The 22,172-nt window shown below is 46.5% G+C and overlaps 1 protein-coding gene across 1 annotated transcript in view; it reads right to left on the minus strand.

Moving 5' to 3' along the window:
* Positions 1 to 22,172, minus strand: part of ADAMTS17 (ADAM metallopeptidase with thrombospondin type 1 motif 17) — a gene marked incomplete at its 3' end in the record, with an annotated part of 333,792 nt that overhangs the window by 67,189 nt on the left and 244,431 nt on the right. Inside the window, exons 16-18 of the mRNA XM_080808797.1 lie at positions 14,578 to 14,658; positions 4,839 to 4,996; positions 1,882 to 2,041 (exon numbers count right to left, since the gene is read on the minus strand). Coding sequence (XP_080664923.1) covers positions 1,882 to 2,041; positions 4,839 to 4,996; positions 14,578 to 14,658 — 399 coding nt within the window. The remainder of the gene's footprint in view (positions 1 to 1,881; positions 2,042 to 4,838; positions 4,997 to 14,577; positions 14,659 to 22,172) is intronic.

Below are 22,172 nucleotides of genomic sequence, written 5' to 3' on the forward strand. Positions count from 1 at the left end.
TAGGGGTAGCCATTCCCTGGGTGTCCCCAAAGCATCCTACACATGGCTTGGTCATGGCTTTGCAAGGGAGGAGGATGAATGGGAGCTAGGAGGGTAGCTTCAAGAGCCAGGTGGTCTGGGCTCAAACTTGGCTCCATCACCGGCATAATGATCACAGGATCGACAGCTAGTCGCCGTGATTCTGTGTCTCAGTTTCCTCAACCAGGCTGGTCCACTTAACCTCGCTGTGCCTTAGGGTGCTTCAGGGACAGTTAAAATTAACTGATACACAGAGAGTGTTTAGAACAGAGCCCAGTCAGGGTTAGAACTCATGTTAGTTACCTTCTGCTTTTATGATTATTTGGGGAGTGTAGCAATATAAGAATAAGAGGATGTCAGGCACAACTCTTTGGACCCCAGACTCCTCACTCAATCTGCCTCCTGCAGAATCCTGAACGATACCATCAGCTCTGACTGCCTGCAGCAGCAGCCTTGCATGAGCATAAACCACAGTTCAACTCTGACTGCAGGTCTGACAACGGTGAAGTCATCAGTTGTCACTGGACATTCTGGAAGTCATTGGTGTCCCATAGGAATGCCGCTGGGCTGACAGTGACAGCAGGAGAACAGCACTCCCCGGCCCCCCAGCCAAGGGGAGCCTGCTAACTGCTCCGTCTGGGACATACTTAGTTTGTAAGTTGTCCAGGAGGAAAAGTCTGGCAGTCGGGGTTATGGGAGGTGCTGCCTTTGGAAGCTGGAGGGCCATGGGCACAGGGGGACAGCTGAGGGACAGGGACAAGGACAGGGCTGACGGAAGATCCTGGGGCTGTGCTGACTGCCAGGGATGCCTGAGGAACAGGCCGAGAACAAACAGCGACGACAGTGAGCCAAGATGTGCAGGAGAGGGAGGGAATTCACAGCTGACTCCAGCAGTGTCTGACGGCCCAATCACTTTACAGCTGTAATTCTTACCCAAGAGAAATGGGACAAGTCACTTATATCAAAAACGATCCTCTACATACTAGATATCTGACAAACATCATCTAGGTGGTCAGCGACCATGCAGGAATGGGTATTGATGGGGCCAAGTCACTCTCTGGGTTGGCATTCCAGAGTCCAGGTGAACCTTCCATCCTAACTCTATGCCCCTCAAAACCCACCCACCCTGTGTCTCACCTCCCGAGAACTGGCCATACGTCCTGTTAGGGTGACAAAGTACAAAAGGGCTTCTAGCTAATTGTTGTGAATGGCTTCCTCCTCTGCTCCCTAGACCTCCCAGTAATGAATACAGTGCCTTTGCTGATACTGATTTTTAGCATGGCGGTCTCATCCCTGCAGTGGGCATAGGGGTGGATCCCTCTGTTTTAGAGGCGAGGAAATTTTAGCATAGAGGGGGTAAGTCATTGGCTAAAACATGGTGGCAAATCATGAAGCCAGGACTCATGCTTGGAATGTCTCCCTGGACTTGTGGGGCCCTTTCTTTCCACTGTGTCCTATAGTGGGGTACCTGTGGCAAAGAGGAAAGAGTATTTGGGGGCAAAACACCTGGGGGGCCCTCCACCAAACAGTAATAGGTGGAGGTCTATTCTGTTCACCCCCAGGGTCACTCACCTGTCATACCTGTGATGGACCTGTACAGGGGCTAAACCTCCACTCAGGGCAGAGGCCGAGGGCCCTGTACCACAGGCAGAGCAGCTGTGTGGGCACAGGAGTATGGAGGACTGTGTGAGTGTTTTGCAGAGAGAACTGCAGTGGGGCGTGGGTAAGTTCCTGTGGAAACACAGGTGACACGGCCAGCCTTTCCCACACCCTGCGCACCAGCCACAGAGTGCCCTGGGTTCACGCCCTCCTCCGGCGAGACCCCACACCCGACCCGACAGGCCCATGACCCTGGTGGCTCACCTCCTCCGCACTGCACACTGCACCCTTCCCAGCCGCTGTGGGTCCAGAGGAACAAAGAGTCCTGGGGTTTCTCGGGTTCACTCTGATTTTCTGCAGTGTAGTTGACAGGAACGGTGTACTCGTAATGGATGCCATAATTTTGGTCATGAAATAACAGCACCTGGATCAGCAGCAAAGATCAAAGGCCGTTTTGAAATGGAGCAGAAGCCCACAGGCTTGCAGAATTGGCGAACGAAGCCACACTGTGGCCGGCTCTCTCTACCAGAGTAAGCAGGTCTTTTCTGGGTTTCAAGACTGGTTCGGTCTAGGGGCGCTCCCTTATCTCAGACTCCGGTTCCTCAGAGACTCAACTGGGGCAGTAGGGTATGTGGACCCTCGGCAGGGAGCCCTGCTCTCTCCTGCTGGAGAAAGAACCCACTTTGACGAGGACTTTGGGGAGGAGCACATTTGTGGGTTCTCACAGGGAGAGCTGCTCTACGCAGATGAAGAACCTGTTCCCATATACTCAGCCATGAAGCTGCCCTCATGAGCAAGAGACACACAAATATGTGGCTTTGACCTAAAATAGCCATCTGAACAGGGAGGGTTACTCTAGTCCTTTGAAAATGAACATCAGTTTTTCATCCCCCAGCATCAGCCATTGCTGCATGTAAGGCAGGCTCAAGGGCAAACACAGCCCCACCACATAGGAACCTTGGGGACTTCTGTGGAGGAGTCCAGGGGTGACTGAACCTTCTTGCCGCCACGGGAGCTAGGACGGTGATGCCCACAGGGTGGCAGGGGCCTGGCTCAAGGCCTAAAGCTGAGAGTGAGGGGGTGGGGAGCCATCCTGCAGCCTGGGGTGCTTGGGTCTGAAATCCTGGTGAGTGAGCGGATGGCTGGGCAATGTGTGTACAAGCCCTATCAGAGTCTGGCTTGAGGTGATGGGTTGTCAGGCTAGACTTGGAACCAGTGGGCACTCCTGGGCCAAGGCAGCGATCAAGTTCACTTTGAGGCCTGGAAGAGTGTGCTCCACCTGCCTTGACCTGGGGGGGGGGGGTCCCCCTGCTGCCCCTGAGAATCTCCCAGCCTTCTAAGGGCTTGAGTTGCAGGGTGGGGGTGAGGTGCTAAGGGCAGCCTGAACCGCATAAACATCCACTTCTCCAAGAAACAGGCTTGCAGTGATACATTTGGAAAAATGCCTCCAGTTTAAAAAAAAAAAACAAAAAAACCCTCCTTAAAAGATCTTTATTATCTCAGTATGGGAATAAGACTGGTGAATCAAGAATCCATATGAAACCAATTTCATGCAATTTTGCAGCCACGTATAATTTGCGTGTGTGAGTGTGTAATTGGTTTCAAATGCAGGTCCCTGTGACTCTGTGGGGGCTCCTGACCCCGCAAGCCATGTACGCACCCCAGTTTGGGGACAACAGACGCCTCTGTAGAGGCAGAGGGGCACCTCTTATTTCTAGATTTAAAAACCTGAACTAGTCATATTTCAAGAGAGAAAAGTGATTAATGTTAAAGAGGGCTGGGACTTGGGCTGAGTTTATTTAGTTTCTGAGGCACGGTCTGAATGAATCTGGGCTGTACATTTGCTTTCGTGGGCGGACGATTCCCTTGTGGTTTGTGAAAGCTTTGGGCAAGAGAGGGAAATACACCCCGATCTTAGGGTTTGTTAGAGAAAAGCAATTCACGCGCCAACAGGGAACATGGCTGCAGGGTCTTATCTTTTTTATCTTACGCTTCCTCTTGGACCCCTTTTAAATCAGGACAGGAGGATTTGCTCCAATGCCTTAGACTAGGACGGAATCTCATCACAGGGCAGTGGCCTGGGGATGGGTCCCAGGGGGATGGGGATGTGCGGGGCTAAGTCTGCCATGGATTTAGTGGGCTGACTGTGGCAGACACAGGTTTCTGGATGGCTGAAGCTGGGCACGGAGACCAGCTCCCTTTGCTCTCTCATTGTAGGCTGGGGGGCAGGGCCGGCATGGGCATGCCTGTCCAGCCGCCGGGTGCTCGTGGGCAGAGCGAGTCTCCTCAGGAGATTGCCTGAGAGGTGGCTGGTGACTCCTCTAGGTGTCACCTAACCTTGAATGGCTGCAGATTGCCAGAGACGACAAATTAACAGAGGGGGGAAAAAAAAGAATTTCTAAGCGGAGACTCCGGAAGCACAGAGGACAAAATGTGCTTTGGTTACAGACGCACAAATGGTCACGGAACCCGTGCTTTGGAACGAGACGTGGAATCAATAATTATGAGCTATTAGAAGGGAGTCATGGGAACTCCTGGACCGTAGGAAGGAAATGGTGGGATCCCTTTCCCTGGAGATCTTTAGTACTCTTAAAAGGACGCATCACTGATATTCAAGTGATTTGCATGGGGTCCCCCTGCCCTGAGACAACGGGCAAGACAAGGTGGCCCCAACCCGGCCTGACTGCCAGGTTCCATGACACCACCCCGGGGGCTGATCTTCCTGTGGAACCTGGTTCTCCCTCTCCTGATGCCCAAATGCCTAGGGCAGAGCTGAGTCTGGAAAATCTGAGTGATGCTGGTTTGCAACCAGAGTCAAACAGTTCATTTCCAAAAGGTAGTTTCCAGTGTGGATACACAAACTGTGGGGCGGACCTGTGCCATCTGATATAAAAGCAGAGACTCTGAGTGGGGCCAAGTCTCTCCCTGGCTGTCACATGGCCAAGTATTTCCTTCCTGGAGGCTGTTCCTTTTGAAAAAGATGGCAGCTCTGCCAGTGAAGAGTCAGGGCGAAGTCTGGGCAGGGGAAAATTCTCAGGCATGTGGCGAAAGGGATGAGATAAGAGAAGACCAGGAGAAGAGAGGGAGGCTCAAGCAGTAGGTGACCAGGAAACCCACCAGGAACCAGGCGAGCTCCTCTCCCCAGCACCCCCAGGGAGGAAGGGAACTTGGACCCCTTGGAGCCTCGGGCTCGGGACAAAGGCAAGAGCACAGCAAGTTACCATCAGATGCAGTGGGATCTTGGTTGGTCCCTTGGCAGAAATCTTCTCCCACAGGCCCCTTCTAACGTAGCGCACGGTCGTGCCCGCAATCTGGTACTCTCCGGGGAGCTCTATCTTCCAATCGCTGTTGATGGATCTCTTATTGGTATCTTTCAGAGCTAGGAAGAAAAGGGAACATCATGGAATCAGGGGGCGTCGGTTGGCCTTTTCAGGGGTATCTGGGTGTCCTGAGGGGTGGGTTGGAGAAAGGAGGGGGTCTGCAGTGATAGAAGGTGGGCTTTCTGGATGCTGAGAACAGAAGTCTCGCTCACAGAGGGCAAACAGCTCAAGATTTGCAGGACCCTGTGCGACAGAACGCCGGGGGATGGAGACAAGCACAGCCCAATCACATTTTACTAAACTTCCAGGGTAGAGGGTCCTCTGCCTGTTGGATGAACTCTATTTTAATGTGTCCAAGGCCACAGAGATGGGTTTGCTGCTTTAGCAAAATTCGTCAATTCATTTAACCGTTACCTACCTGGGGCTTTTGACAGCCTGATCCAGCTTTTCTTAAGTACTTGAGAGCCCCTCGGTCATAAAGTGGGGGCTCCTCCAAGAAAACAGTTGCTGTTCTATTAAATGGTAAAGTTAGGGAACCTGAGCTGACCATGGATAGGACAGTAGGGCTCCATGGTCCTCAGGTTCACACTCTGCTGGCTCACCCCTCCACTGGGTAGAGAATGTGTTGGAAGAAACAAAGTCAATACTTTGCTGGTTGGCCAGAGGAAAAATCCGGTTTTCCACACAAGATGTATATTAATTATCTGAGTGCAGACAGTGACTTTCTTACGTCCCCTTGCCTAGGTTTAGAGTCATGTTGTTCTTACGACTAGAGCATTCTGCAGCGAAATTCTGTTTTGTTGTTCTTGGTTTTGGTTTCATTTTGTTATTTAAGAATGACAAGAACTAAAATGTACTCTGGCATTTGGGAAACGGACGCAAACGATGGCAGGTTGAGAACAAGTCTTCCGTCACTCAAACAATGAAACTCCCAGGACATCCTGGGTGCTCCCAGTCCCTCTCTCCCCAAGTGCAGCTGGACACCCCACCCTACTCCCTGCCCCTGCCCCAGATGCTTCCAATCGCTTTGAGACCCTGCTTGGTCTACAATCAGTGAAATCACTTCCACCCCTTCCCTCTTCTCTGCTTCCCAAGGCCAGAAATAAAACACCCACATTTAATACCGATTCTGGATGATGAGAGTTGAAAACAAAAAGGGGTTTCTGTTAGCCCTCAATTCATGAGCCCCAATGCTGGGTCAGGACCTTGTTGGACCTGGTCCTGGTCAGGCCACCAGCATCTGGGGGATGCTGGGCCTCTGCTTCCCTGTCTCTAGGACACGAGGGTCCCCTTGCTTGCTCTCGCCCCGCCAGACTGTCCTGGCGTGCATGGAGGAGATGCATGGTCACGACTCCTTGCTTCTAGGAACTGCCAAAAGAAACTAGGAAAGAATCAGGAAGGGTTGCTTTCCAGTAGAGCGACTTCTAGTCAGGATTTCATATCCAGGGTGGTTGTGTAGAGTGAGCGGTTGAGGGTTACAGGACTCCAGGGAAGGCTTAGAAAAGAGAAGGCTCTACCTCTTGGAATCGAACATTTCCCTTCAAGAAATTCTACCTGCTACTGAAATTTCCTGGCTACAAGAGGGAAGGGGAAATGTAAGAGTACTCACAATCTCTGCTTCTTTGTCCCTTCCTCAGCCAAAACCTACCAGCCACCTTCGAGAGGCACATTCTTGGATTTAGCCCCATGCGTACTTCTACCCATTTACTCTTCCCAACAACTCTCCGAGGAAAAGCATTATTTTCCCCTTTTCACAGATGAGGAAATGGGGGCATGGAGAGGTTAAGTTACCTGCCTAAAGTCACACAGCTACAAAGACTGGACAACCTGAACCTAAACATACCGAGCTCAGCACTCTTACCACTCTGGCATTATTCTTTAGGTTACAGCCTCCATCTAGAGTTTTGCGACAAATACGAAAATGTGCAAGTGTCATACTTGTTTTCGGAGAGAACACATTCTAGGCTCCAACTGCCGCAGGGTCTCACGTTCCATATACCCTTATTATAACAAAACTCACAGACTATTCTTTCTACTTTTCTGTTGGTTTGGAGAATTGCTTCTTGCACATGCACACATAAATTTGGTTTCAGAAATCAGTGCAGGCTGGTGGGGAGTGGCAGACGGACACAGTGAGGGGCCAGAGTCCTCGAGGAATGGTCGCAGAGACAAGAAGTCGGGGAAGAACAGGGAGCGGCAGACACATGCCTCCCCCCTCCCCACCCCCGCCAATACCACCAGTCAGGGCCTCCTCACTGGGTGTTGAGGACAAAGCTCTTGCCCTCGGGGAACTCAAGGTTTGGAAGGGAGGCAGGTGAGAAAACAGATAAACACGGCAGAGTTTCATAGGCTCTGTGGCAGAGGTGAATTCAGGGTCTGCATCTGTGTGTGGGGGGACAGAGACGGGGGCATACGGGGAAGACTTTCTGGAAGAAAAGCAGGGAGGAGGGTGGCCTGGGAGTGCCTGGCAGGCATGGACTGTAGATCCTGACCTGGCGGCCATGAGAGCTCTTCCTGCGAACACCGCTCTGTGTGGAGAAGCAAGTGGGAGGTGAAGCAATCTTTTCCCCTAGAAGTCTGGCTGGGAAAGGGAGGCAAGATGAAGAGTGGCTCTAAAGGGTGGAGAAGAGGAGAGAAGTTTCACTGTTCTTATTATTGGGGTGGGAGACGTGAGCATGTTGAGACCCTCCTCCCCCACCCGGAACTTGGAGGTAGAGAGATGGGCAGTTTCTTTAGTTTCTTTATATGTGGACCACTACGATGCTTGACTCACCCCATAGAACCTATTTCCAACACTCTGGAGTGGCAGCTCTCCTTGCCACTGGCCACCCACATGCACCTGCTGACTCCCTGACTCAGTGCCTGGGCTGGGGCCTTGGGTTTAAGAGTTGGGGCCCTGACCTTGTTCTCATGTTACGGCTGCTGTGAATGGTGTGTTGGAGGTCTCTCTATCTCCAAGTAACAACCCAGAGTTTCCTTTGGGAGTATGTTCTTTCTCTATCTGACTCCAAACTCATCCCCATTCCAGGTATGGGGCCATCCCCCAACTGTGGACTGTGAGAGTCAGTTCCAAGGCTTCCATTCACCTTGAGAAGAAGCAATTTTCTTTCTACAGGATTGCCCGGAGACTAAAGTAAATCTGGATTACCAGCACCTGGGAAGAGGCATCCAGATCAAAGTCAACTGAGAGGATAGCGGTGCCAGGGTAGAGAGGGACACAGTTTCCCATGACATCATTTTAAGCCCCTAGATCCAGCAGTGCCTGAAGCTGATACTCACCAACTGAGAACAGTTTGGCTTTCACAAAATCTTAAAAAGATTTTGTTTTGTTTTGTTTTTTAAAATACCAACCATGATAGGGGCAGGGCAGGTTGGGAAAGAAGATTACTAGTATGGACTCCTAGAAACTACCCTAGGATCCCAAGCAGCGTAAACTTCATACCCTGAGATGTAGAAGGCTATCTGGGCCTTAAACTGTCTCCTGGGCCTCTGCTCCTGTCCGGCACTAACGCCTAGTATGAAGTGGCTCCTTCTTACTCGGCCTTGTTTGTGCATCTCCTAGGCCCTTTGTGTAAGGCGCTTTCAAGTGACACTGAAAGCTACCCTGCCTCCATGCCAAAAGTCAAACATCTGGGGGGTTAAGACTGGGAAGGACTGATATCAAAGAGGTTACTGCCTATGTTCTCCTCTAGTATTCTGATGGATTTCTGTCTCACGTTGAGGTCTTTTATCCATTTCGAGTTTATCTTTGTGTACGGTATAAGAGAATGGTCGAGTTTCATTCTTCTACATATAGCTGTCCAGTTTTCCCAGCACCATTTATTGAAGAGACTGCCTTTTTTCCACTGGATATTTTTTCCTGTTTTGTTGAAGATTATTTGACCATAGAGTTGAGGGTCTATATCTGGGCTCTCTACTCTGTTCCACCGGTCTATGTGTCTGTTTTTATGCCAGTACCATGCTGTCTTGGTGATGTGGTCCATATACACTATGGACTATTATGCCTCCATCAGAAAGGATGAATACCCAACTTTTGTAGCAACATGGACAGACTGGAAGAGATTATGCTGAGTGAAATAAGTCAAGCAGAGAGAGTCAAGTATCATATGGTTTCACTCATTGGTGGAGCATAACAAATAATATGGAGGACAAGGGTAGATGGAGAGGAGAAGGGAGTTGAGGGAAATTGGAAGGGGAGGTGAACCATGAGAGACTATGGACTCTGAAAAACAACCTGAGGGTTTTGAAGGGCCGGGGGGTGGGAAGTTGGGGGAACCAGGTGGTGGGTATTACGGAGGGTACGGGTTGCACGGAGCACTGGGTGTGATGAAAAAACAATGAATACTGTTACGCTGAAAAGAAATAAAAAATTAAAAAAAAAAAAAAAGACTGGGAAGGACTAGCCAAAGTGCAGGAGGGGTCACCGGAGACAATTCTCAAACCACCCGCAGAAGCAGCATGTAGAGGTGTGCGGGCCAGCCTGAGGAGCCCTGCTTCTGCTGGCAGAGGCACCGGCTGTGGCTGATCCAGCGGCCAGATGGTCAGCCGGCTGGGGCTCGGCACATGTCGGCCTCCGATCGCCAGAGTGGGGATGTGCCTGTCTGTAGCGGGAAAGGTTGAGAGGGGCAGGTGGAGGAGACATTGCACGAGGTGGTCTGCAGGATGGGTCTGGGGTGGCCTGGGAGGAGTAGGGACTGGTCAAGGAAGAGGGGGAGGCGATGTGAGAGCGGCAGGCTGTGGCTGGCCAGCTAGGACAGAACAAGGTCAGTGCTGAATGGGGGAAGAACGCGTCAGACGGTGTAGCACTGGTACCCAGCTCGCTGGGGAAAGCAGCCTAGATTTACAGGGCCTGTAAATGCACCCCCCAACCCCCCAAGCAGGGCAGATTTCAAGCAGTCTGTGTGACCGTGGTGAATGCAGACTCTTCCAAGCCACACGTGGCTGCTGGGGTGCCCCCCCATGAGTTCGGAAAGCTCCTGGCTTTGCTTAGGAGGGGCTGGGCTGGAGCCACTCACTCTATCACAGCTCTAGGGGTGTGGGCGGGTCCTCACCCTAGAAAGAATAAACTCTTAGTGTGGCCACCTCCACGACAGCTTCCAGGCACTGCAAACACGGCTTTCAAGTCGTCTCGACACCCAGCATGGGGCTTGAACTCACAATCCTGAGATCAAGAGTTGCATGCTCTACCCACTGAGCCAGCCGGGTGCCTCCAACGTGGCTTTACGATGGCCACTTGGCACCCCTTCCTCAGGACAGTTCGATGGTGATGCCAATCCTTGATGAATTTTGCAATGGGAGGGAAAACACAGGGTTCAACATTGGGGCTCAGCAATTCTGAGAAGCCAGGTGATCGCTTTGAACCTACTGATTCTGGGTAAGGGATCTAGTCAGCAATGGTCACAAATTTGCAAGGTGCCGGGGTCCACTGGTCACACTGGGACTTCCTGCTAAGATGGGAATTTAGCACCTGAGAGCCCTTCAGAAGGGTGGGACAGCAGCCTCAGAGAATCTGTGAACATCAAGATCGTTATTAATAGCAAATACACGGGTACGGTGTGGAGTCTGATGGGAAACCTACGTTGTGGGGCTGTGTCAGCTCCAGCCAGTGGGAATGCTGATCAACCCCTAGCCTATTGGCATCAGCCTCCACCCCAGGCAAGCTTCCCCTCCACAGGGCATTTGAGAGCCGGTGGGGCGGGAGCTCCCAGTCCCCTTGCAGGAGTGCTTTCCAAGGCCTTGTACATAATGCTGCATTCGTCTTCTAAAAGAAGTCCCCAGAATTAAGTTTTGGGTCCTACAAGTTCCCGTCCTTCTCACTCCTGTGGCATCAAGGGTCTAGCCAAGCCCCCCTGTGTCTGGAAGCAGGTTGAGGTTAGCCTGCATTGAAATTAAGATTTTTAGGTCCAGAAGTTCAAACAGGGGCTATTGAAAGGATTACACATGCTTTGATTTGACAGGCAAATAATAAACTGACGAACAAAGGGAAATCTTCAGCGACTTGATTTGATCTGTGTTGTCTGAAGTTTGGATTTGCAGGGGAGAAACTTTTTTGCTTTGCTGGTTCTGTCTGGGTCAGAGGCTGGATGTTTTAAGCCACCATCCAAAATAGAGCAGTGCTTGCTTCCATGTATTTGGGTTAGAAGCCATGAGGAGCCTCTCAGCAGCTGGAGAGACTTTGGGAGCGATGAGGATGGGCACAAGCTCTCTCTTGCTACTGTGGCAGAACAAAACCATTCCATTAAGGAAAGGTCCAGAACGTGAGGTCTGATGGCAAATGTCCATTTCTCTCCCGGGGCCCTCTTTCTCCCTGTGGACAACTACACATTGTCCTTGGACATCTAGGCACTGTGGGAAAAGATCCTGAGCCATTTGGGGGAGCTGGGGGTGGGGGAGAGGGGAACAGCTCCTTACAGCTGGCTGGAGGCACATTAAAGAGGTCAGACCCCATCCGCAGGCCCTCCTCTTGTGAGGAGCTGTGCAGAAGCTGGGCTTCTTTCTGTCTTTCTCCCTCTTGGATTCCATTGGAAGACTTGACCCACAGTCAACCTACTTCTAATCCTGGCATCCCGTCAGTTCCTTGTATTTCCACTCGGAGCTCTGCCAGCTCTGTTCTCAGCTGTGGACACAAACTGCAGAGGCATTTCCTGTGCCAGGTGCCTTGCTGCAGAGAGCCAGGCAGCGTGGGCTGAAGGTAGGTGGGGTGAAATTCTGCAGGAACGGCTCCCGGCAAATGTGAGAGAGTAATTCAGAGTTACACTGGGTTGACTTCCAAAGCACCCAGCCCCGAGTGGAAACAGGGCTTGTTTGAACTAATTTTAGAAACATCAGGAGCGTGGACCACCTTTGGATTTGCCCTCACCCCACACCCAGCCCTGGACTCCTGGGATTTAAAAACATAGGAATAAGATAAGAAGACCAAAGCTGGCTCTAAGCTCCCTTGGAGGTCCAGCGCTTCTGGGGATGTTGTTCTGAGACAGGGAACCCATCTCCTTGGGATGGAGGTTTGCCTCCTTGAGGTCCACACAAAGAAGGAAAAGCAATAACACGTGTTCTCTGGGTAAAGACGCCCCCTCCCCTGCCCCCGCTGATGTCTGGTGATGACTGGACACATTAGGGCGATTCGAGAAGGCCTGTAAACCGCCACAGCCCCAGAGGATATGAGAGTATGCACAGGCTCCTGAATGAACCTTTGGAGCCTCCGTCTTGTCCTCAGTGAAACAGGCAAAGCAATCTTTTCCAGTGCTTTTGGGGAGGTGAGGAATCAGGTCTGCGGAATGGGGCAGGGCTCAATGCCTGGGAACCCCAAACGTTGATGTTCGTGTCATCCCCACACGTGGCCCACCAACTCCAGGAGCTGAGAGGAACCAACCAGAGAGCTAGTCCCCACCACTGGCAGCACTCACTAGTTAGATGGCCCTAACACAGGCTCCAGGGAGAAGTTCATTTTTCCTAAGTTGAGCAATCTAAAGGATTCTGACACCCTCCCGTCCTTCTTATCTTGCTGCAGGAAAGTACAGATAACATTCCTACTTTCGAGGGACATCTGGGGCTGGATCAGGGGCGGGAATGGTGCTGGGAAGTCTCGGAAGCCAGGACCAGAAGCCGAGGAACTCGCTTGCTGCTGCTTTGATGGAAGAACCACGCCACTGACGGTGGAATAGGGCTTGCTCCTAGGATACTGAGATCAGGTCAAAGGCAATGTCTGCCATCCTCCAAGGCCTGGTGCCCCCCAAGGGGCAGAAATTCTTCCAGGTAGGCGAGGGCTGATGTACCAGCTGGAAAGGTGACACTAGGCGATTGGGCTTCCAAAGCAAATGCTGGTAAGGAGGGGGTGGGCTCTTTGGAATTTAGTAAAAAAGGCCACGGCTCTGCAGGAACTGCCAAGAGCAGCACAAGCCTACCTTAAAAGTGTGCACAGGCATCGTTCTATCTGCAGGGACAGCTGGGGCAACTGCAGAGAAGGCTGCCAGGCTAGACTGGGACAGTGGCTGTGCTGGGAGGGTGGCAAAGCCATAGGGGCTGATGAGACCCATGTGGGTGTCACCCTAAGGGATGGTAAGGTCCTACCCTGGAAGCAGAAGCAGCAGTGGCCTCAAGGAGGTGGGGCGGATGGCAGAAGGGAAAGCTGCAGAAGAGGGGACAGGGTTGCCTGGGACACAGGAGGGACCCCAGGAGGTTGCTGGCTAGCGAGCCCTGGTGCGGGCACTCAGGAACAAGAGCTCCTGGCCCCACGCCTGCCCCTCCCCAAGGCATGTGTGTGAGGATTAACTCGGTGTTTGCAAGCAGTTCTTATAGGATGGTGGTCTTCATTGTAAGCTTGCCTACTATAGGTTTGTTTTATGCCTGTCTAATCAGACTTTCTTTTTTAAAAGAGATTTTATTTATTTAATAGAGAAAGAAGGAGCACCTGTGGGCACGAGCAGGGGGAGAGGAGGAGGGAGAAGCAGACTCCCCCCGAGCAGGGAGCCCGATGTGGGACTTGATCCCAGGACCCTGGGATCATGACCTGAGCGGAAGGCAGACACTTAACTGATAGCTACCCAGGAGCCCCAGACTTTCAGTTTCTCAGGTAGGGACTATTTCAAAGAAAGACCTAGAGCCTTCTGTATCTACAAAGGCAGGAACGTGGACCAAGATGTAATTTTTTTTTTTTTTAAAGTCAGTGATAAAAGTTGAAATGAAAGCACTTTATGAATAACTTTGTTTCAGCTAAAACAACTTAATTCTGAAGTTTGAAGCCAGAGAGAAAGAGAAAGAGTGAGAGAGAGAGAGAGAGAGAGAGATCATGTCTTGTATTTTCTTGTCAATCTCAAACAGAACCTTGCAACACAGACTGAGGAGATAGTAACAGAAGGAAGCCCAGGAGAAGGGTACCTGGGTAGGAGATCAGCAACCTCCAGTTTGAAATCCAACCCAAGACAGAAATACAGGAGGAAGGCTGAGCATTTCTTTTGTTCCCATAACAGCATAAAGAACACTTAGGACTCAACCGACAAGTAGTCAAGTACCAGGCAGACATTTGCAAGGACCAATGGTAAGGCTGGCTGTTAAGCTTAGGATACACCAAGAGAGACTTCAATGCCTAAGAAGGGGTTCAACTGAACAATTCTTAGGGCTTGAAGTATGGTTCTGCTGAAGGCAGTGAAGACCAACCTGGAATGGAACCCCATCCTTTGACAGAAAGACACAGGCATTTGTGCCTGAAGTCAATAGATTTGGCCAGAAGGAATTTGGGGTACACAGAACTTAGTGAAAACCAGTGTTCTTTTGTGGTTCCATTAGCTCTAGGGCTATTACTCTTTTTTCCCAGCTACAAAACCATCCCCAGCGCTATCAATAGCCATGCAATGTGCCCATGCTATGTAGGCAAAGGCTGCTCTGGGTTCTTCTGGGGTGACTTTGGGGGACTTCTGTGATCCCAATTCCTTGTTTCCTTCCTACTGATCTCCTCTCCCCTGCCCCATCCACTTGGGGGTGGCTGCACTTTAGCCAACTAGGACGGCATCATGTGGTCCACTGTGATTACTTCTATCATTAGACCTCGGATATGAATGCAACACCCATGGCCTGGGAGAATGATGGTGGACCACGTAATCAGCCCGATGATCCAAATCTCAGAACATAAATCTTTTTGTTTTACCCAGAAAACTGTGGGCAGGTTTATCCTCCACCACGCGAATCCTCCGGGCTCCCGCTGGAATGATGGTAGCTTCGATATAACCTGTGGTGGCAGATAACAGGAAGGTGAAGCACACCTCCACCCCCCATCAGAGGTGCATGTAGAACCCCCTCCCCCCACCAAAATCCACCTGACCCTCCCCCTCTCCCACGGTGATTTCAGAGCCTGGTGCTGATCCGGCTCTAAAAAATCAAGTCAACTAACACGGAGCGTTCTTCTATGGCCAGAACCTCTGGGCTGCCCAAATTCCAGAAAGAACCATTTGTGTGTACGGAGAGTTGAACTGCATCTCCCCCCACCCACCCCCATTCTTATGTTGAAGTCCTAATCCCCACTACCTCACCGCGTGACCTGATTTGGAAAATGGGTCTTTGCAGATGTGATTCCTTAAGATGAGATCCCGCTGGAATAGAATGCGCACTGCATCTTCTACAAAGGGGGAGTTCGGATGCAGACAGGTACACAGAACTCCATGGAAGCAGGAAGCAGAGATCAGGGCGATGCTTCTGGGGGCGCCTAGGTGGCGCCTGGGTGTTGTTAAGCCTCTGCCTTCAGCTCAAGTCACAATCCCAGAGTCCTGGGATCAAGCCCCGCATCGGGCTTCCTGCTCAAGATGCTTCTACAAGCGAAGCAACACCCAAGACACCCAGCAAGCCACCAGAGGTTAGGGGAAATGCATGAAGCAGATTCTTCCTTCCAGCGTTCCGAAGGAAGCAACCCTGCCCACACCTTGATCTTGGCCTTGTAGCTCCCAGAGCCATGGGACAGCAAAGGTCTGTTGTTTATGCCAGTCAGTTTGCAGTACTTGGGGACCATGGTACTTAGTGACAGAGGCCCTAGCAGACTGAGACAGCCTGGAATCCTGCAGGAACAGCCCCTCCCTGGAGCATAGAGGCAGCCTGCCCCTGGCCACTCCATCTGCTGGAGGTTCCTTTGGGCTTTACTGTACTCTGAGCTGTCCCCCAATTCATGGAATGATAGCAGAAGCTAAGCTCCTTGCCCAGTGGCAACACCACTCCTTAACACACTGTTGGCCATTTCCTGCTTCTGCTGACCTCTGGGCGTCTCTGCAACTCTCCCAGTGCAGTCTTTTGTCTGTCTCCTTGAGTATTTCCAACTATAATGGGAGGTCCGTGGAGGCCGGGGGCCTTCCTCTGCCCATCCTCTCACCCCATATGTGCTCAGACAGTGGGGAATAATGAAGATTCGAGGAGGGTAGGGCCGAGGCTGCGGGGCAGGAGGTCAGGCCCTGGCTGCTGCCTGGTTAACTGGGTCACTAAATGAGCCCAGCCCTATGGTGTGATTTTGAAATACAGGCTGGTGATCATTTTGTTTTGATTTTCATTTGGGTTTTAGACAAGGATTATATGTGTTTGCTTCAGCAATTTAGATGAGGATCCCAAATTAGATTATGAAACCTTCCTCTGTGGTTCCTAAATGTGATCATCAGAGTCAGCAGGGGAGCATTAAAAAGGAGAGATTTCAAGCCCAACTACGTAGAGATTACGGAAATATCTATTTTAGAGAGTTTGGTTTATTTCCTCATTTTCTCACAGTAAAACTAGCCTTATTTTTACTATAAAAATAGTTCATGATAATTCAAACCACAGAAGGGGGAAAAAAAAAAACCCAAAATGAACACATTGCACTATAGAAATTACCCCCTTAAAAAGTAAAATTTTGGTGACTAGCCTTTTCGGCATCTATTAATGCATATAAAAATACATACATCATGTTACACGAATAGGATACTGTATAGAGTTTTAAAAGATCACGGACAACTTAAAATAGAGTTTTGCTAGGCAGTATGTGCCCAAGGTACAAAATTCAAGTTACAAAAGATTATAGTAAAAAGGATGTGTCTCTCATAAGATATACCCTATACTTAGCTACCTTTCTAACACTTTTATTATTTATAATAATGTGTTTATTTTGGCCAGGTTCCTATAAAGCTAAGTGAAACATCTGCTCCTATGACGGTTTTGTTTCTTCCATTCTAATCGTTACGGCTTTAATTTCTTCTCCTTCCCCATTGTTGTGGGAACTTACAAAAACCATGTTGTGTGCAACAAGAGACTGTGGCATCCTTGCCTTATTCATGATGTTCCCAAGAATGCCTCCAAAGTTTTCCCACTGAAAATGATGTCTGTTGTGTTAAGGTGACTGATACCAAATATCAGGTTAAGGAAGTTCCCTTTCATCATCCTAGTTAAGAGCTTTTGTTACAAAGAGATATTGAAGCTTTTGTTATGAAGAGATATTGAAGCTTTGCTGAAATCATTTATATTTTTTTTTTCCAAACAATCTGAAGACCTCAGGGCATTTGAACTGTAATCACATTGCTCATGGCTAACATGGTGGGTGGGTCAGTATCTTACTTTGTCTTTCCTTTACCAATACATTTTAGCTAACTGTTATTTTTTTATTCTGATATTTTTCTCTCAACCTTTAATTGTACTTACATTTCTATTATATGGTTTGTCAGCTGGTAAGTGAAGTATTTTAATCCCTGGATAGTAAAAGATGAGGAAATCAGCATAATTACACTGTGCTTCACTTCCTTACATCTTACTTTCAACTTTTATTATATGACTCCTACACTGTATCTATTTGTAACATTTATCTTTTGCTAAAATAATTCATGCATTTGTTTTAGTCTCAGTCCTAAAACTCAATTTAGTGTTCATTGTGTGTCCCTCCGCCAGTTTCTTCAATGAATTCTTACTTGCCTCAAGTTTGTGCTCTTTGAGATGGGCTTTTGGGAATTACATTTTCTGAAATGCAATACAGTAAAAATTATTGTTTGTTGTTCTTATATTCGAATGTCAGTTTGACGGGAATAAAATTCTTAGATCACACTTTCTTCGTCTAAGCCCACTATTACAAGTTGCTCCACTGAATGTCAGTGAGGAAAAGACTGAGGCCAATCTAATGTTTTTATTAGATTACCTAAAATCTAGATTGAATGCTTATAAGAGTCTTACCTTTAAAATCTGATAACTATTAGGCTAATCATAGTTTAGTAGAATTTTTTCCTGGGATATGACACTATATTATTACTGTACTTAAATTATCTATTTTTCTGATTTGTTTGGTTTTCTTTTTTAGGGACACCAAATTATGCCTGATTTTCTACCATGATGTTCATTTGATCTCTTACCCTTTGGATTCTTTGTTCATTTCCATTTTGTTCCGCTCATTTTTGTCAGTCTTGTCCTCCATGTTCCTTTTTGTATTCTCAGCAATGTTACTATCCTTTGTTTCCATGTGGACTTGGTTTCTGTGATGGATTCATGTTCATCCTTGACATCTTTCCATAGCTCTACCAAATCATGTTTCATCTCCCTCTGTTGCTTCACTATATCTTCACTGAGTTCTTTTATTTTAGCTATGAGTTCTTGTTTTATTGAGGCTACTGTTTAACCAGTTTTTGGAATTTATGGCAGTAACATTTGGTCATAATTTTCACCTTCTCCTTGGCAATGTTTTGCTGGTATTTGTTGTCTTTTTATCTCTTTCCTAGTGCAGTGATGGATCCTGTTCTGACTTTCTTTCCAAATTACTCATTTTTAGTGATACAAATTCTAATTGTACCAGCTGCTTGTAGTAGGTTTGAGCAGTAAGGAAGAACAGGAGAGTGTCATCAGCTAGCATTGACTTTTAATTGTTAGGACACAGGCTTATGTGTATCAGTGAATTTATTTTTATTTGTGTAAAATTTTATGTATTTTAAATTATACAAATATACATGTATGTTTTCTCATAAGAATTTTATAATATAGGTAAATTTCAAGTCCTCTTAATCCCACTCCACTCCCTGTGAAAACTGCCACTATTGGTCTGGTGTATATTCATTCATATGTTTTATTTATATACACATATCCATGAAAACTAAGAATATTTATCTTTGTCCATGTTTTAAATATGCATTAGGAGAAACATTATATTTAGTCATAATGTACTATATTATACTTTTTGTAACATAACATATCTTGGGAGATCTATCCATGTGAGTGTGTGTAGCTCTATTTAATTTTTCATTTAAATAGTAGCTTACATAATTACTCACTTGCTGAGGTACACTTAAGTTGTTTCAAATCTTTTACTGTTAGAAACAATGCTATCTTATATACGAATATGCACACAAAACTAACAAAATAGTAGCAACCTAATCCAGCAACATATAAAAAGGATTATATACCATGATCAAATAAGATTTATCCCAGGAATTCAAGGTTAGTTTGACATGTAAAAACAAATCAATGTAATCTATATAAAAAAACAAAAACCCCAAGATCATTTTAATAGGTCCAAGGAGAGTATTTGACAAAATTTTACACCCTTTCATGATAAAAACACTCAACAAAGAATACAAGGGAACTTCCTCCACCTGATAAACAGCACTTACAAAAAACCCACAGCTAACATCAGATTTAATAGTGAAATACTTTAATGCTTTCCCCCTAAAATCAGGAAGAACACACGGATGTCCACTCTTGGTACTTCTATTGAGCATTGCACTGGAAGTCCTTGATCAGACAAGAAAGATTTTTAAATGGATCCAAATTAGAAAGGAAAAGTAAAAACTTCTCTATTTGCAGATGTCAAGATCTTACATATAGAAAAATGCTAAGGAATACACTAAAATACTAAAATAGGTTCAGCAAGGTTGTAAGATGTGAGGCCTGAGCCATTAGAGTCGAACAGTTCAAAATGAAATTAAGACAACAATTTATATGAAATAGCAACAAAGAATGGCAAAGAATACTTAGGGATAACCTTCACAAAAGATGTGCAAGATTTCTACACCAAAAAACTATAAAATGTTACTGAAAGATATTAAAGAAGAACTAAATAAACGGAAAGACACTCCATGTTCATTGATTACAAGATTTAATGTTAAAGTGGGAATAGTTTAGAAACTGATTTACATATTCAACATGGTCTATATAAAAATTTCAGCTTTTTGTTTTTTGCCAAAAATGACAAGTTGATCCTGAAATTCATATGGAAATGCAAGGGACCCAGAACAGACAAAATAATATTTAAAAGAAATAAAACTGGAGAACTGACACTCATTTTAAAGTTTTCTAGCCAGATATAATAATGAGGACAATGTGGCACTGGCATAAAGACACATTTAAAAAAAAAAGATTTTATTTATGTATTTGAGAGAAAGAGAGAAGAAGCAGAAGGATAGGGACAAGCAGACTCCGTGCTAAGTGTGGAGCCTGATGCAAGACTCCACCTCATGACCCTGAGATCATGATCTAAGCTGAAATCAAGAGTTGGATGCTCAACCAACTGAGCCACTCACCAACCCCAAGAGAAACATATTTATTAATGGAATATAATTGAGAATCTATAAATAAATCCTTTATTGACTTTTTAAAAGCAAAGGTGCTAAGAATATTAAGTGGAGAAACAATGGTCTTTTCAACAGTGTTGGGATAATTTGATATCCACATACAAAGAAATGAAGGTGGACTCCTATCTGAAGCCATACAAAAACCTATCCTAAGATGGATCATAGGCCTAAATCTAAGCTATAACTATGAAACTCTTGAAGAAAACATAGGAGTAAGATTTTTATGACTTTGGATTAAGCAATGATTTCTTAGATATGACAGCAAAAGTACAAGCAACAAAAGGGGAAAAAAGTAGACTATATCAAAAAGTAAAACTCTGTGCCTCCAAGGATACCACCAAGAAGGTGAAAAGCAAACTCAGACACTGGGAGAAAATATTTGCAAACCATTTTGATAAAGAAACTATCTAGAATATATAAAGAAGCCTAATAATTCAATAATAAAGTACCAAATAATCCAATATAAAAATAGGCAAAGGATTTTAATAGACATTTCTCCAAAGAAGATATATAAATGGCCAGCAGGCACATGGAAAGGTGCTCAAAATCATTAGTCATTAGGGAAATGCAAATCAAAACCACCAGCAGATACGACTTAATACCCACTAGGATGTCTATAACCAAAACAATAGACAAGAAGTCCTACAGAGAATGTGGAGCAAATGGAACTCTCATTCATTATGGAATCAGGAATGTAATATGGTACAGGTACTTTGGAGGAGAGTTTGGCAGTTCCCCACAAAATTAAGCAGAATGACTGTATGACTGACCAATTCCATTGCTAGGTACATAGCCAAGAAGAATGGAAAGACATGTCCATGCAACAACTTACATACAAATGATCACATTAGCCTTATTCATAATAGCTAAAAAAAGAAAAAAAAGGAGGGGGAAACAACTCAAATACCCATCAACTGATGAATGTATTTTTTAAAATGTGGTGTAACCACACAATGGAACATTATTCAGCAATAAAAAGAATGAAGCGACTGATACACGTCACAATAGGGAGGAAGCCTGAAAATATTATGCTAAGTTAAAGAAGCCAGTCACAAAGGACACATATTGCATGTGCAATTTATATGAAATGTTCAGAACAGAGAGAAAGACCTACAGAATGGTTGCTGAGGGCCGGTTAGGAAGAGGATGGGGAATGACTGCTAATGAGTGTGGGATTTCTTCCTAGGATGATAGCGGTCAAGGTTGCATAACTATGTACACATACTAAATGCCCACTGAACTGCACATTTTAAAGGGCTGAATTTTACAGTATGTGGATTTTATTTCAGTGAAGATGCTTTAAAAAAAAAAAAAAGAAATGATACCTGCAATGAATAGCTTTGCACATTTCTCATTGTGCATATATACCCTGTCCTACCTGATCAACTGTGAGAATTGTTGGGTCAAATACGCACGAGCTAAAATGTTACATGGATAGCTCAACTGCCCTCCATAATAGTTTGACTAGTACAGAAGTCAATCAACACTATATGAGGTTGTCTGTTCACTGATAAACTTCTAAATACTTGAAATTGCTGATCTTAGCATTCGCTAATCCAGTAGATGAAAATAAATAGAGGTTTAATTTGCATTTCTCTCACAATCAGTTTGGTTTGGCCTCTTATTGCACATTGACCATTTGCAGTTCCTTTTCAGTTAACTGCCTTGCTGAGAAGCACTGCCCATTTTTCTACTTGCTTTTTGTTTTTATTTATCAGCAGGAATTTTAAAAGGATATCTTAGTACGTATTAACATATATTTAATGTGTTTTAAACTCAAACTCTCTACTTACTAGACTTATCACATTTTTTTCTGTCTCTTGTTTTTGGTGCCCTTTATCATGTTTTTAATTTGAAAGTCATACTTCCGAGATCTTTTTGTTTTCTGATGGTTTCTTCTCATTCTGTACTAGTTTTATGGATACCATTGCATCTCAAATCTTTTTAAGGATAGCTGGTAGAGATTTTGCAACTTTTATTACTTGAGTGATCTTGTTTTTCCTGTGGGTCATCTTTTCAGGTATCCTTGGTCTCTCCCATTTGTGTTGCAGACTCTTTCAGGAAGGATGCCACAGATGGGCTGTCTCTGTCAACCTGGGTGGGGTTTGCTGACCATCAGGACTGGCTTTCAGCCGGGGAGCAGGGAGCCGTTGTTGGGTGCTGACAACCCAAATAGTGAAATGTTTGC

The sequence above is a fragment of the Martes martes genome (genome assembly GCF_963455335.1).
Source record: "Martes martes genome assembly, chromosome: 7".
Taxonomy (NCBI): Eukaryota; Metazoa; Chordata; class Mammalia; order Carnivora; family Mustelidae; genus Martes; species Martes martes.